General features: G+C 43.1%; 1 protein-coding gene and 1 long non-coding RNA gene across 10 annotated transcripts in view; one reads left to right on the top strand and one right to left on the bottom strand.

Annotated features, from left to right (window-relative positions):
- Positions 1–13203, bottom strand: part of LOC128853967 (uncharacterized) — a 64337-nt gene that overhangs the window by 37365 nt on the left and 13769 nt on the right. For 7 of the 8 annotated variants that reach the window (XR_008452834.1, XR_008452836.1, XR_008452829.1 and 4 more), the window contains 3 exons: positions 12305–12507; positions 5503–5644; positions 1407–1570 (listed from right to left, as the gene is read on the bottom strand). This is a non-coding gene — a long non-coding RNA (uncharacterized LOC128853967). The remainder of the gene's footprint in view (positions 1–1406; positions 1571–5502; positions 5645–12304; positions 12508–13203) is intronic. The other variant, XR_008452832.1, reaches the window with a different exon arrangement.
- The window catches only part of LOC104057900 (myosin heavy chain, skeletal muscle, adult-like), a 43989-nt gene continuing 36131 nt past the window's right edge, over positions 5346–13203 (top strand). Inside the window, exons 1-20 of one of the 2 annotated variants that reach the window (XM_054083218.1) lie at positions 5346–5658; positions 5745–5888; positions 5980–6136; positions 7374–7401; positions 7499–7610; positions 7696–7788; positions 7900–7963; positions 8056–8154; positions 8264–8367; positions 8448–8586; positions 9159–9277; positions 9377–9526; positions 9864–10034; positions 10521–10830; positions 10969–11039; positions 11665–11752; positions 11847–11964; positions 12131–12254; positions 12341–12477; positions 12579–12834. In XM_054083218.1, the coding sequence (XP_053939193.1) occupies positions 5452–5658; positions 5745–5888; positions 5980–6136; positions 7374–7401; positions 7499–7610; positions 7696–7788; positions 7900–7963; positions 8056–8154; positions 8264–8367; positions 8448–8586; positions 9159–9277; positions 9377–9526; positions 9864–10034; positions 10521–10830; positions 10969–11039; positions 11665–11752; positions 11847–11964; positions 12131–12254; positions 12341–12477; positions 12579–12834 (2691 nt within the window). In that variant the 5' untranslated portion in view covers positions 5346–5451. The remainder of the gene's footprint in view (positions 5659–5744; positions 5889–5979; positions 6137–7373; positions 7402–7498; positions 7611–7695; positions 7789–7899; positions 7964–8055; positions 8155–8263; positions 8368–8447; positions 8587–9158; positions 9278–9376; positions 9527–9863; positions 10035–10520; positions 10831–10968; positions 11040–11664; positions 11753–11846; positions 11965–12130; positions 12255–12340; positions 12478–12578; positions 12835–13203) is intronic. The other variant, XM_054083217.1, reaches the window with a different exon arrangement.

The following is a 13203-nucleotide window of genomic DNA, read 5'->3' as shown; positions in this document are numbered from 1 at the left end:
TCCCTCCCACGTTGAGAATGAAGAACACAGATCTCTCACTTCATCATCAAATACTTTATCCATGGGACTGCTCAGTAGAAGGTAGCTAAGGGTGAGGCTAACTTTGTTTTGGAGACAAAGTAACCAGGATTTCTGTGCTCTACTCTTTGCTGGGTCTCATGTTTCCCACTTTGCAGGCATTATAGGAAGCAGCAAGAGCTTGATGCCAAAAAGCTAAACAAATTCCAGAAGGCCATATGTCCTGTGAGGTAAAGAATCTACTCTTTAGTTGGTGCAGAAAATCTTCTCTGACAACCCAACTTGTCAGTCCACGTGGGGACTCCAGAATCCTTGAGTTTCCTCCCAGCTCAGATGCTGCAGAAGAGGGAACTGCCATTCTTAAACAAGTGCTCAATCACCACATGCTAATGGGCTGGAAATGTATTGTCAGCTGCCCGGTTGCCCTATTCTTTACCTCATGGTGCAAAATTCCTAATAATTCACCTCCTGGAACTGTTCTCCTTGGCAAGATAGCACAGGGGCTGCAAGATCCTGAGGGCAATGACAGCTTGAGGGGTGCAGGAACATGTGGGCAATGGCCTGTGAAGGACAGTTGGGGGGTTTCTTGCCTGTGGCAATTACTTTGAGTCCGTGGATCTCTTCAGCCTTCCTTCATGGATCTGATCGTAACAATGAGATATAGCAAAAGCTGCTGAGGGAGCTTGTGGACTTTTACCCCTTGGAAGCATAGATACTTGGCTGGGAAAACCAGTGTGGGGCCGGGCCGGGCTGGGTGCCAGACTGCAAAAGGTGTCAGCTCATCGCTCTGTAGCTGTACGGACCTTCCATGCCTTTACCTTCACAAAGGCCCAGCAGGAGCCACACCTGGACGTTCTCCCATGATGCAGAAGGCAGCCCTGGCAGCTGTGTTTCTCTTGTGATAGGTGTGGCCTCTCACCCGGAGAGTCACAGGGAAAATATTGATCTACAAGGGAACATTTGCTGCCTGAGCGGGAGCTGAGCAGCTCTCGGGTCTCTCCCGCCTGCGGGGGCTGAGCAACGGCGCTGAGGGGACAAAGGGATCTCTGTTTAAATGGGTATTATGAAATGGAGGCCAGAGCTTGCACCCACGCTTCTTTTCCTGCTGTTGCAACTGGACAGCAGGGCTTGGTCCAGGGTGGAAGGAGTGGAGGACGAAGCAGGAGGTCTGAATGCAGTTCTGTGACAACTGTGTAGAGATACTGGTCCTGAATTTTTTTTCTAACTCAGACAGCAAGGCTGATGCTCTAAGAAGCAGAGCAGAGAGTAAGGGCACACACTCAAAAGCTCCACTTTCAAACCTCACTTGTGATTAAAAGTGTCCTTCTTTCTCCCCAGCTCACATTCACTGGACACAAGAGAAAGGAAATAACGTTGTAAGGACTTACAGAAAGCAGAATGAGATCTGTTTTCAGCATTTCTGGATGTCATTACTGGAGCACTTCACCCACACCGTAAGTCTGTGCTGGACCACCTGTATCCATAGATTTCTCTCATTCTGCCTCTTCTGACTGTGCTGTAGTTTACTTCTAGTCCTGATGGACTCCAGGCCCTATAGAGTTGGAAACAGAAGTGGTAGGAGGTCAGTGGTTGGCAGGATCCATTTCCCGCCTTCTTTTGCATGAAGACATTGGTGCCTCTTTCAGCAGATCCCTCTTCCAGATGTTGCCTCAGCTGCCCAATCTTGGATGGAGGAAATTAGCCAGTTTTCTGTGGCCTAAATGACTGAGAACTGTGGAGCTACATCCGTATGGAATCTGGATCTGGTAATTCAAATTGCACAGTACTCCTTTGCAAGAAGCTGGAATGCCCAATAGACCATGTAACAAATTTGATGCTTGAGTGGGATTAATCATCTCTATGAATTGAACCAAATCCAAAGCCAATAGTGTGTATCCCAGAGCTTTTTATGAGATACCTGACTGTCCATATGACCAGGATTTTTAAATCTGTGGAAGAAAGTTTCTTCAAGTTAGTTTGCCTGAAAATATGAATTATTGTGGTCTTTATCTTCCAGAAAGAACATCTGGAGGAGAGGGTCTTATTTTGGGTCTTGTTTTCTTCTGAAAGTTCCCCTACACTTCCCGTGTTAGCTTCCCAGTCTTTTTCTATCTATTTTTCTCGCAGTTTCCTTCTCAGTTTCCAATCCCTGTGAATCTACTCAAAAGAGTAAGGGATTTTCCTTTTGAAAACCGTTCTGACAGCTAATGCTCCATTTTTGTGAACGCTGTGCACAGAGGTGCCAATGCTGCAGTTTACAACTTTCCCTCCATACCATTTTTTTATGTCACTGTTAAGAACTTCAGAGGAAAAGGTACAGCTTTATATAGTTGGTGTGAAGGGGAAAGTAAGTGTTTGCTGAACAGCAGAAGCCCCAGTTGAGGGTTCTGCAGTGTTGTTGCAGCTGGGTGATTGTGGTGGTCATAAGCACAGAGGGCTGGCTGCGAGGCATTCTGTACCGTTCTATCTGACACCAGAGACTGCACTCAGGAGCAGATTTATTTTGCATTCCTGATGCAGTCTTAATAGTTAAATCTACGTGCTTTATCTGGCCTCCAAAGAAACAAGTAGGTTTGTGAACTAAGGCTTCCCCTTACAAGGCTCTCCCTTTTTTTCTGCAACCATTAATTTTGGTCTATATTATAATTTCTACTTATATTTCCAGTTTAGTTATCAACCTTAGTGCACTGTAGGTGCCTTAATTTTTCCATAAGCCCTTTCAATACTGTGGGATTAGTTAGTCAGCTGGACTCCTGTGATATCCAGCTAGGTTTTTCAGTAGAAACTTTCACACCGTGTTTGTAAGCTTAGCAACTTTATCTTTGAGTTCCTTTAGGTTTTCAAACATCTGTATTTGAGGACTAAGAAGGACAGAGACCTTTGCAATGAGACTAAACCCTGTCACCACAGGGGTGTGAAATCAGCTTCCTCATGGAAAGAGGACTTAACAACTGTAGGAATTTTGCAAAGGAGAGGGGCAGTGTGGTCAGAATTCTGGAGATCTGGTGGGATATCATGCACTATTGGATGATCATGGGAGGGTTTGGACTGTTTAGGAAGAAAAGACAAGGAAGAGGAGGATCTGCAGAAGCTTAAGTGGTTATGCTCTTTCCTAAAAATAGATCATTTAGTCCTTTGGACTACCAGCAAGCCTCATTTTTCTTTACCAGCTGCATTACACGAGACTGCCTGCTACCTCTGATGCTCTGGTACAGGCAGTACTGTGCTGCTAGATTGTTCTGGGGCTGTGAATCTGTAAATATGCATATTTTGATGGCACAGCAGTGCTGGAGTGAGGATTTTGCTCTCTACAACTACCTGAAAGGAGCTTGCAGAGAGGTGGGTGTTGGGCTCTTCTCCCAAGTGATAAGTGGTAGGACAAGAGAGAATGGCGTCAAGCTGCATCAGGGGCAGTTTAGGTTGGACATTAGGAAAAATTTCTTCACAGAAAGAGTTCTCAGGCACTGGCAGAAGCTGCCCAGGGAGGTCGTTGAGTCATTGTCCCTGAAGACGTTTAAAAGTCAGGTGGATGAAGTGCTTAGGGATATGATTTAGTAGTGGACAGGTATGGTTGGAACCTCAAAGGTCTTTTCTAACCTAATGATTCTATGATTCTACGATTTATCAGAATGCATATTATCTGGAACTATGTGCTGAGGTGATATATGTGATTGTGTGTACAAGTACAGCAGAGTAAGGCGTATAAGGCATGTTTTGTGGAGGTGTAGTTAGGGAAGGAGCCTACAGGAGCTCCAGAGTTGATAGAGGGAACTGGTTATTTATGCAGACAGCAGTAGGAGCGAGCATATGCTAAATGCAAGTAAAAACTAAGAGAGTGAACAGTGGGAAAGCAGAGTTTCCTGGAGAATCACTTCTAAAAGGAAATGTGAACAAACCCATATATTATCTATACATGCACACGTATATATTCTAATTTGATACTTCAAAAGTCATCTCAGGAATCTATTCAAGAGTTCTCTTTCAAAGTAGAGTGTCCCATTACTTGTGTTCGGGCTTCCAACTCACTGAATTTCAAACACTCTCAGCTGTTGAGAGTGCCTAAACAGAAACCTCAGCCAGAACACATTGTGATTTTTTGCTTTCTAGATAATACCACGGAAAAATGGCTCTTAACAACAATTATTTGCTGGTTTTTGATGTATTTTTCCTATTGCTCTCAGTGCATGTGTTCCTAAAGCATCATCGGTATTATCACTGCCATTGCATGGCTGAAACGTTGTGGTGTAAACATACCAAGGAAACTACCATGGGTCAAGCAGCAAATCACTGAGAAAGCCAGCAATAGGAACCATAAGCCCCTGCATCCAAGTTCTCTAAGTGCCTTGAGTAGTCTGGATTCTCTTCTTAACACTCTTGACATATTATTTATAGATGTATTCACGGTCAGTAAGATATAAAAATGTTCTAATTATATCATTCAAATCAAATGAAAATTATGCTGTTAGTTGCCAGACAATGCTTTACCAAAGAAGGTTTGCCAGAAATGTTCTGGCGGAAGAAAAGGGGAGCATCTGCAGCATCTGCAGACAAGACACTATAAAATCTCCCAGGGACAAGTCTGGCCTGTCTCCACGGAAGGCTTCAAGGTAAGCGCATGCATTTTGTGAGCTTAAGGAAAGAGGACAATGTCCCTTGCAATATCCCATTCCATTTCTCCTGTCTCTGGCAACCATTTCCATGACAGAGTGCCCATGTGAACAAAAATGTTCAATATAATTTCAATGCATGTTTGTATCTTCAATCTATGATTTATCTCTGAAATTCTGTGCAGCAATAAGAAACAACTGCCATTCCTATTTTACAGCATTGGCCAGTTTCCAGGATACAAGCCTTTCTCCAAAGTTAACACCCTGAATAATGTACTCCTGGACTACTGTCTAAGATAGGGCTTTTGTGCAGCTGCATGAGTTCTCTTCATAAATCTTATATTTCTGCGGACTGTTGAAAATAGGAAAGATCTAAAAATGAAGTAATTTTTTAATACAAAAGGTATTACTTTTAACAAGAAAGTACTCTTTTGAAGATTTGTCAGTCATAATTAAGGACCAGAACAGAGAGTGATTTTCTCTGTCTGTAGATTTTTTTATGTGAAGACCTCACATTTGGCCAGCATTCATCAACGTGAGTTACCAAACTGCAGTGAACATTCAGAAGATGTTTATTGATACAAGCTCTTCATATTTTAGAAGACTAAGTCTCATTCTTGAGTGGGACTTGGGTACTTCTAAGTTCAAGTTAAAGTGGATTTCAGTGGTTGCTTCTAGGAGATATTCTGAGAGTCAAGATAGCTACGTATTACCTGAAGAGCAAGTTGTTTTCTCACTGACATAGATTTTGTTATTCTTTTCAGTGATCCACAAGTTTTTTCCCTACTAGACATCTCTGCTGACGTGCTTTTAATAAAGGGCAGACATGGCCTCTGCGGATGCTGAGATGGCTGCCTTCGGGGAGGCAGCTCCTTACCTCAGGAAGTCGGAAAAGGAGAGAATCGAGGCCCAGAACAGGCCTTTTGATGCCAAGACATCCGTCTTTGTGGTACACGCAAAGGAATCCTTTGTGAAGGGGACGATCCAAAGCAGAGAATCAGGGAAGGTCACTGTCAAGACTGAAGGTGGAGAGGTGAGGAAAATTTAGGTTTCATTGAAGTATTTGATTCCCACTCTGAGCTTTCAGCTGACATACGTGGATCTCTGTTTCCTTGGCAGACCCTGACTGTGAAGGATGATCAAATCTTCTCCATGAACCCTCCCAAGTACGATAAAATTGAGGATATGGCCATGATGACCCACCTCCACGAACCCGCTGTGCTGTACAACCTCAAAGAGCGTTACGCAGCCTGGATGATCTACGTAAGTCCCAGCACAGCCTTTCTTTGGGGAGCTGGGAGGAACCTCTCTGCCAGGCTGAGCGCAGCCAACGTGCTGTCTCCCTTCCTTGCAGACCTACTCGGGTCTCTTCTGCGTCACCGTCAACCCCTACAAGTGGCTGCCGGTGTACAACCCGGAGGTGGTGTTGGCCTACCGAGGCAAGAAGCGCCAGGAGGCCCCTCCACACATCTTCTCCATCTCTGACAACGCCTATCAGTTCATGCTGACTGGTGAGTGGCTTGGTTTCCTTTAAAATTATCTGTCTGTGAGCTATCTGTAAAGGGAAATATAAGGTATTCTCTGGAAATAGAGTGAAACACTAAAAGAGCATGTCTGGGAAATTAATGAAGTACACACTTAACTGTAATGATCTGTGTGAGCTGAATCAGTAAGGACCTGGACCTAACAAAAATAATCTAAAGGGAGTAAATTCACTGCAAAAAGACACCTATTTTCTGTGTAGACCTTACTGACTGTAATAGGTTTCTACATAAATGCACAGATTTATGTGTTTTAATCCCTAAACCAGTCTCAGCTGGAGAATACAGAGTACAATAATACCACACATACCCTACAAACATTGAGTGTGCAGTTAATTCCAATTTGCAAGCATCCCTGCTAACTAATAAAACAGTGCATCTCTACATCAAACAGGTACATAAGCTTCCCTTGATTATCATGCAAATTAAATTTATGATGGAAAAGATGACTGAGTGGTCTAAAGCAGCTATAGTGTTTAATGATCTTTGTAATCCCTACACTGATCTATGCAACTGTAAATCGCCTTCTCATGAAAGTAAACATTAGAAAACAATGTCAAGTAGAAAAAGCTTTTAGCATTTAAATCAAATGGCTTTAAAGAAGTTATTTTGACTTTCTCCTCATCCTTGCACTTTTGTTTTCTTTTCCCTATGTGTGCACTGAAATAAAAAAATGTGGAGGATTTTAGATCTTTTATTTCCTGTTCTTCTGTTACAAATTTGGAAATAGAACCAGTGTAGAAAAATGAAAAGGTAACCTTGTCGATATATGGTGTCAGGAATACATAACTTCTATATATATAGAGAGAGAGGTTAAAAGAAAAAGAGGTAAAAAATAGCAAAAGAAGCTGGTCAGATGTTTCTATTTTCACAACACCTGCAAATTTCCATAAGATTATCTTCTGTAAGAAAATTTTAGCTTCATGCTGTCAAAGCTCAACCTTAATATTTTTATCACACATATTTACCTGATAAGATAGAAATAAGTAGCCTGATAAGAAGACACTATCCTGAAAGGCATGAGACTGCAAAAGCTACTCTGAAGTGATATATTTACTAATCCAGTTGATAACACCCTCCAGAACTCCCAGGACTTTTCACTGTTTTCTGTCCCTGAATCCTCTGGAAGCTTCAGTTCCTATTTTTCTTTTTGAGTTTTTGTTATTCATGAGCAGTAGGAAAAGCTTTCTTATCTCTCCTTTCACAGATCGCGAGAACCAGTCAATCCTGATCACGTATGTACATCCCTGCTCGGGTCCCCGCGGGGCTGCCCGGTGCCTGGGGACCTCCTGCCTGACCACACGCTCTCTGCTTCTCTCTTGGGTTTGGCAGTGGAGAATCCGGTGCCGGGAAGACTGTGAACACAAAGCGTGTCATCCAGTACTTTGCAACAATTGCAGCCAGTGGAGACAAGAAGAAAGAAGAGCAGTCAGGCAAAATGCAGGTGGGTCAGGAAGAACAGACTGAAGTCTTGACATGCTCCTGCCGTGTCAACTGAAGACTGTAACTGAATAATTATCACCCTGCAGGGAACGCTTGAGGATCAAATCATCAGCGCCAACCCTCTGCTGGAGGCCTTTGGAAACGCCAAGACTGTGAGGAACGACAACTCCTCACGCTTTGTAAGAATAAAACCTCTCCTCATTTTAACAGTAGTGATGGCCAGTGGTATTCTCACAGAAGGAGATGGTGATGAAATGCAACCAGGCTGAAATGCTGCTTCTCCTTAACAGGGTAAATTCATCCGAATCCACTTTGGGGCCACAGGCAAACTGGCTTCAGCAGACATTGAAACTTGTAAGAGTCTCTCCTGGCCTGATCCCTTTCCTTCCTATATTCCCACCTCCGTGTGTGTTCCTGTGCCTGATTCTTTCCACTGTCCTTGCCAGATCTGCTGGAGAAGTCCAGAGTTACTTTCCAGCTGAAGGCGGAAAGAAGCTACCACATATTTTATCAGATCTGCTCCAACAAGAAGCCGGAGCTAATTGGTAGGAAGATATTAGTTTTTTTGAAGGAAGATTGCTGAGCAATACCTTGTTGTGCAATCTGGACAGCTAAAGTAAGCCTTTTTATTTTTCCTCCTTTTCTTGCTTTCAGACATGCTTCTCATTACCACCAACCCCTATGATTTCCACTTTGTGAGCCAAGGTGAAATCACTGTTCCAAGCATTGATGACCAGGAAGAGCTGATGGCTACGGATGTAAGTAACACAACAAAAAGGTCATCTGGTGGAGAGGAGCCCTGGTAGATGTGCATTTACTTTACTGTTTCTGTTGTCAGAGTGCCATTGACATCCTGGGCTTCTCTGCTGATGAGAAGACAGCCATCTACAAGCTGACAGGGGCTGTCATGCACTATGGGAACCTGAAGTTCAAGCAGAAACAACGAGAGGAGCAGGCAGAGCCGGACGGCACAGAAGGTACCAGCAAATTCAGCAAGTGACTTGTTCGACGTACATCTCTCTTTGCAGAGATGATATATTAACGTACAGAGACAGGCCTTTGTTGGCCCAGGTCACCACAGAAAGCCTCTTTCTCATTGTCTATTTAATTGCAGAGGTGCTGTCCTGATTATGGGAAATCATTTGAACCAATGAATACTCTCCAAACACACACAGCCTTACAGGCTCTCTCTCTAAAACCTTCAATCGTATTTTTGGTGAAACAAATGCAGCGTTATGGTGTGCAGAAGCGCACTTTCTACCGAAAAGGAAGGCGCTGCTTACATACCTCATGTATTCCCAGAAGTGTTTGGGTTTCTTCTGGGAAATTCCAGATTCAAAGCATTCTTATCCCAGCCATACCTGTTCTTGCTTTTAAAGAAGACCATCATTAGCTTCCAGAATTTGCATTGCTTCCCAGATGTTTGGTATGAGGCCAGACCAATGCTTTTCCATTTTTAGAAGACAAACAGCAGAGTTATTCACACTGACCAAATCCTAGCCCTTGCCCACAGATAAGCGCTTCTCCCTCTCTCTCTCCCTTTCTTCAGTGGCGGACAAGGCTGCCTACCTGATGGGCCTGAACTCAGCGGAATTGCTCAAAGCCCTTTGTTATCCCCGAGTCAAGGTTGGGAATGAATACGTCACCAAGGGTCAAACTGTGTCGCAGGTAAAGGGCTGGAAGTTAAAATTGCAAGGCTTGATAGCGTACTTGAGGATTGTTCTTTGACCCAAGGAGGTAACAACAGTCCTTTCTGCTCTACTTTAGGTCAACAATGCAGTTGGTGCCCTGGCCAAAGCTGTCTATGAGAAGATGTTCCTGTGGATGGTTATCCGCATCAACCAACAGCTGGATACCAAGCAACCCAGGCAGTACTTCATTGGTGTCCTGGACATTGCTGGCTTCGAAATCTTTGATGTAAGGAACACAGTTTTCCTAGTGTTTTCATAGAAAGACATTTGAGAGCAAAGGGAATTTTCAAACATTTTTAGTAGAAGTATTTGCAGGGCTTTTGGAATTACCTTTTTTAATCTTGGACAGAAAACAGCAACCTAATCTCTTAATTACACTGAATTTGAAACCTTCTTTCTTCTCTAAATGTAAAGCTTATCCTAGAGAGACAGTCTAGGCAAACTACACAGGAAGGAGCCTTGTCTTTAAAGTATCACCCATGATGAGTTAGAATTGTACAAAAAATCACCTTGGTATTATTGCAGAACCTTGAAAATGTTGCATATCTTTTTATGTCTGGCAGTTCAACAGCTTTGAGCAGCTTTGCATCAACTTCACCAATGAGAAACTGCAACAGTTCTTCAACCACCACATGTTCGTGCTGGAGCAGGAGGAGTACAAGAAGGAAGGAATCGAATGGACATTCATTGACTTTGGGATGGACCTGGCTGCCTGCATTGAGCTCATTGAGAAGGTATCTTTCCTTTCAAATGCGTTATATATTGGATCGATCATACTTGCTGAGAGACATAATTAAAAAGATGAGTGAATATTCTAGGTTTTTTTTTTTAAATAAATACCACTGAGAAAGTGGCAGAGGAGTGGAAGTGTTTCTGGAGATCAATCTCAAGTATCAGGAGTTTTGGTGAGAGTATTCATTTCCAGATTACACTATGAAGTTACAGAGCAGACTGTCACTTTGTGTAAGTACCTGTCAGTAGAGTTTTATGGAGATGATAATATTTTGCAGTCTTATAGCTGTAACTTTTTCATCAGCAAAGGCATTTACATGAGTTCAAATGAAACATCAACACTGAAGGAAGTTGAGCCTTATTTAATTTTCTCTGACTTATGAAATACACGGGAACTGCTTTCCCTTCTGACTTCAGCAACTTTCCAACCAAGGGATGTTTCCTTTCTAATTTGTTTCTTGCTCTTGCCTGTTGTAATGTCTTTCCAGCCCATGGGCATCTTCTCCATCCTGGAAGAGGAGTGCATGTTCCCCAAGGCAACGGACACCTCTTTCAAGAACAAGCTCTATGACCAGCACCTGGGCAAGTCCAGTAACTTCCAGAAGCCCAAACCTGCCAAAGGCAAGGCTGAGGCTCACTTCTCCCTGGTGCACTACGCTGGCACCGTGGACTACAACATCACTGGCTGGCTGGAGAAGAACAAGGATCCCCTGAATGAAACTGTCATTGGGTTGTACCAGAAATCATCTGTGAAGACGCTGGCCTTACTCTTTGCCTCCTATGGTGGAGCAGATGCAGGTCAGCTCTGTGGGAATTGTATTTGCCGTGTCAATGTCGACACAGAATTAAACTGGTAAACACTAAGCATTTAAACTTGTTTCATGTTCAATATACAACCCATATTTTAATGCTATTTATCTCTTCTTCCATTTGCAGATGCTGGTGGTGGCAAGAAGGGTGGCAAGAAGAAGGGTTCTTCTTTCCAGACTGTCTCAGCTCTTTTCCGGGTTCAGTACTGCTTTTGCTATCTTTTTGTAATATGAAGAAAGTGGGGAGAGCTAATACCTAATTTGAAAGGGCTATTTTCCATTGCTGTGAAAGTGGAAAAAGTATTTGGAAATTCCATGTTAGATTTTTCAGTATCAGATTCAATATTTGAGTAATACTATGTCATGTCCAAAAATAGGCATTGAGTCTTTGCAGATCATGTAAATCTAAGCTTTTTGTTTGTTTGAAGAGGCTATTGTTCAGATCTCTATATATTTATATCTTTTGGCCAGCCTAGAAATATATATTTAGCATTCCTGTTTTTCTGCGACGTTGATATGTTGGGGAATTGAGATTCTCTTAATAGCCATTCTCCAAGGAAATACTTTTCTAATTTTTTTTACATTAAGTAGACGGACTTTCCTAGGCAGAACACGAAACACTGGGTCAGTAGCAGCATAGTAGTATTTCAATCTTAAGAAGTGGTGCTCAGTATCTTCAAATAGAAGAAATATTTGGTTTCTGTGGCTTTATGAAAGTATTCTGCAATCTAGATAATACTGCGAAGTCGTGAAGTCTTTGCTATGGGCTTGATGCATCAAACACTGGACATAAGAAACTCACATTACTAACTGATCCTTCTAGGAGAACTTGAACAAGCTGATGACCAACCTGCGCAGCACTCACCCCCATTTTGTCCGTTGCATCATCCCAAATGAAACAAAAACACCTGGTAAGACACTCCAACAGAAAGAGAACTTCCTCTGACAGAGCCTTTCCCCTCTGCACTGGAAACTGTGGTATTCATTTATGCTTTGGACTTCTAGGTGCTATGGAGCATGAACTGGTGCTTCACCAGCTGCGCTGTAACGGCGTGCTGGAAGGGATCCGAATTTGCAGGAAAGGATTCCCCAGCAGAGTTCTCTATGCTGACTTCAAACAGAGGTAAGAGCAGTGCATTTCTCAGCATTGTTAAAAGCAATGTCTTTTTATTCATGTCGGTTAATTCAGAATGGGCTCTGTTGTCCAAAATAGCTGCAAATGAGCTGCTGGGCCTCAGTAGCTACTGTGTGTGTTTGGGAAAAACAACCTTATCTTCCTTGGTCCGCAGGTACAAGGTGCTTAATGCCAGTGCCATCCCAGAGGGACAGTTCATCGATAGCAAGAAAGCTTCTGAGAAGCTTCTTGCATCGATCGATGTGGACCACACCCAGTACAAATTTGGCCACACCAAGGTACGAACCCTCCTCCACTCACTCTCTGTGTGCCTGCGCTTGGGCTTTACCTGACAGTGATGTGCTGCAACCTTCCCTTTCTCAAGGTGTTCTTCAAAGCTGGGCTGCTGGGACTCCTGGAGGAGATGAGGGATGAGAAGCTGGCACAGCTCATCACCCGCACACAGGCCAGGTGCAGGGGCTTCCTGATGAGAGTGGAGTACCAGAGAATGGTGGAGAGGAGGTAGACATTTCTCATCTTCAATTGAAGTCACTGTAATTAGAGGGAAGAGTTGGCGTTAATCATACAGAAAATATTCAATGTACATTTTAATTATGCTTCAGGGAGTCCATCTTCTGCATCCAATACAACATTCGTGCATTCATGAACGTGAAGCACTGGCCCTGGATGAAGTTGTTCTTCAAGATCAAGCCCTTGCTGAAGAGCGCAGAATCTGAGAAGGAGATGGCCAACATGAAACAAGAGTTTGAGAAAACCAAGGAAGAGCTGGCCAAGTCTGAGGCAAAGAGGAAAGAGCTGGAGGAGAAAATGGTGGCCCTGCTGCAGGAGAAAAATGACCTGCAGCTTCAAGTGCAAGCTGTGAGTAAGATGACTTTTTTTTTAGAGGGAATAGGTGTAAATCAGTTCTAACTCTTCCTTCACACTACAGAACTCTGAAATTGCACATGAAACTGCTTTGCAAAATATTTTAAGCTGAATTCAAGCCACATTCTTTCCCCATTTACTGTTGCTACTTTCAAGCTTAAGCGAAATAATGACATTTTAGTCTTGATGCCTACATGGATATGTCTTCATGTGTGTTCATGACATGAAGACTCATTATTGTTACTGTAGTGTATTGAGTGCAGTGGGGACAGTGATACAATTGACCAACTACTCTGCCTTAATTCAGCTGTTGACATGAAGAGCCATTTCTTCTGGTACATCTCACCTGAGCTCCCGTTCCCA

The sequence above is a fragment of the Cuculus canorus genome, chromosome 18, assembly GCF_017976375.1.
Source record: "Cuculus canorus isolate bCucCan1 chromosome 18, bCucCan1.pri, whole genome shotgun sequence".
In the NCBI taxonomy this organism is placed as follows: Eukaryota; Metazoa; Chordata; class Aves; order Cuculiformes; family Cuculidae; genus Cuculus; species Cuculus canorus.
This window is presented reverse-complemented; position numbering and strand designations above follow the sequence as displayed.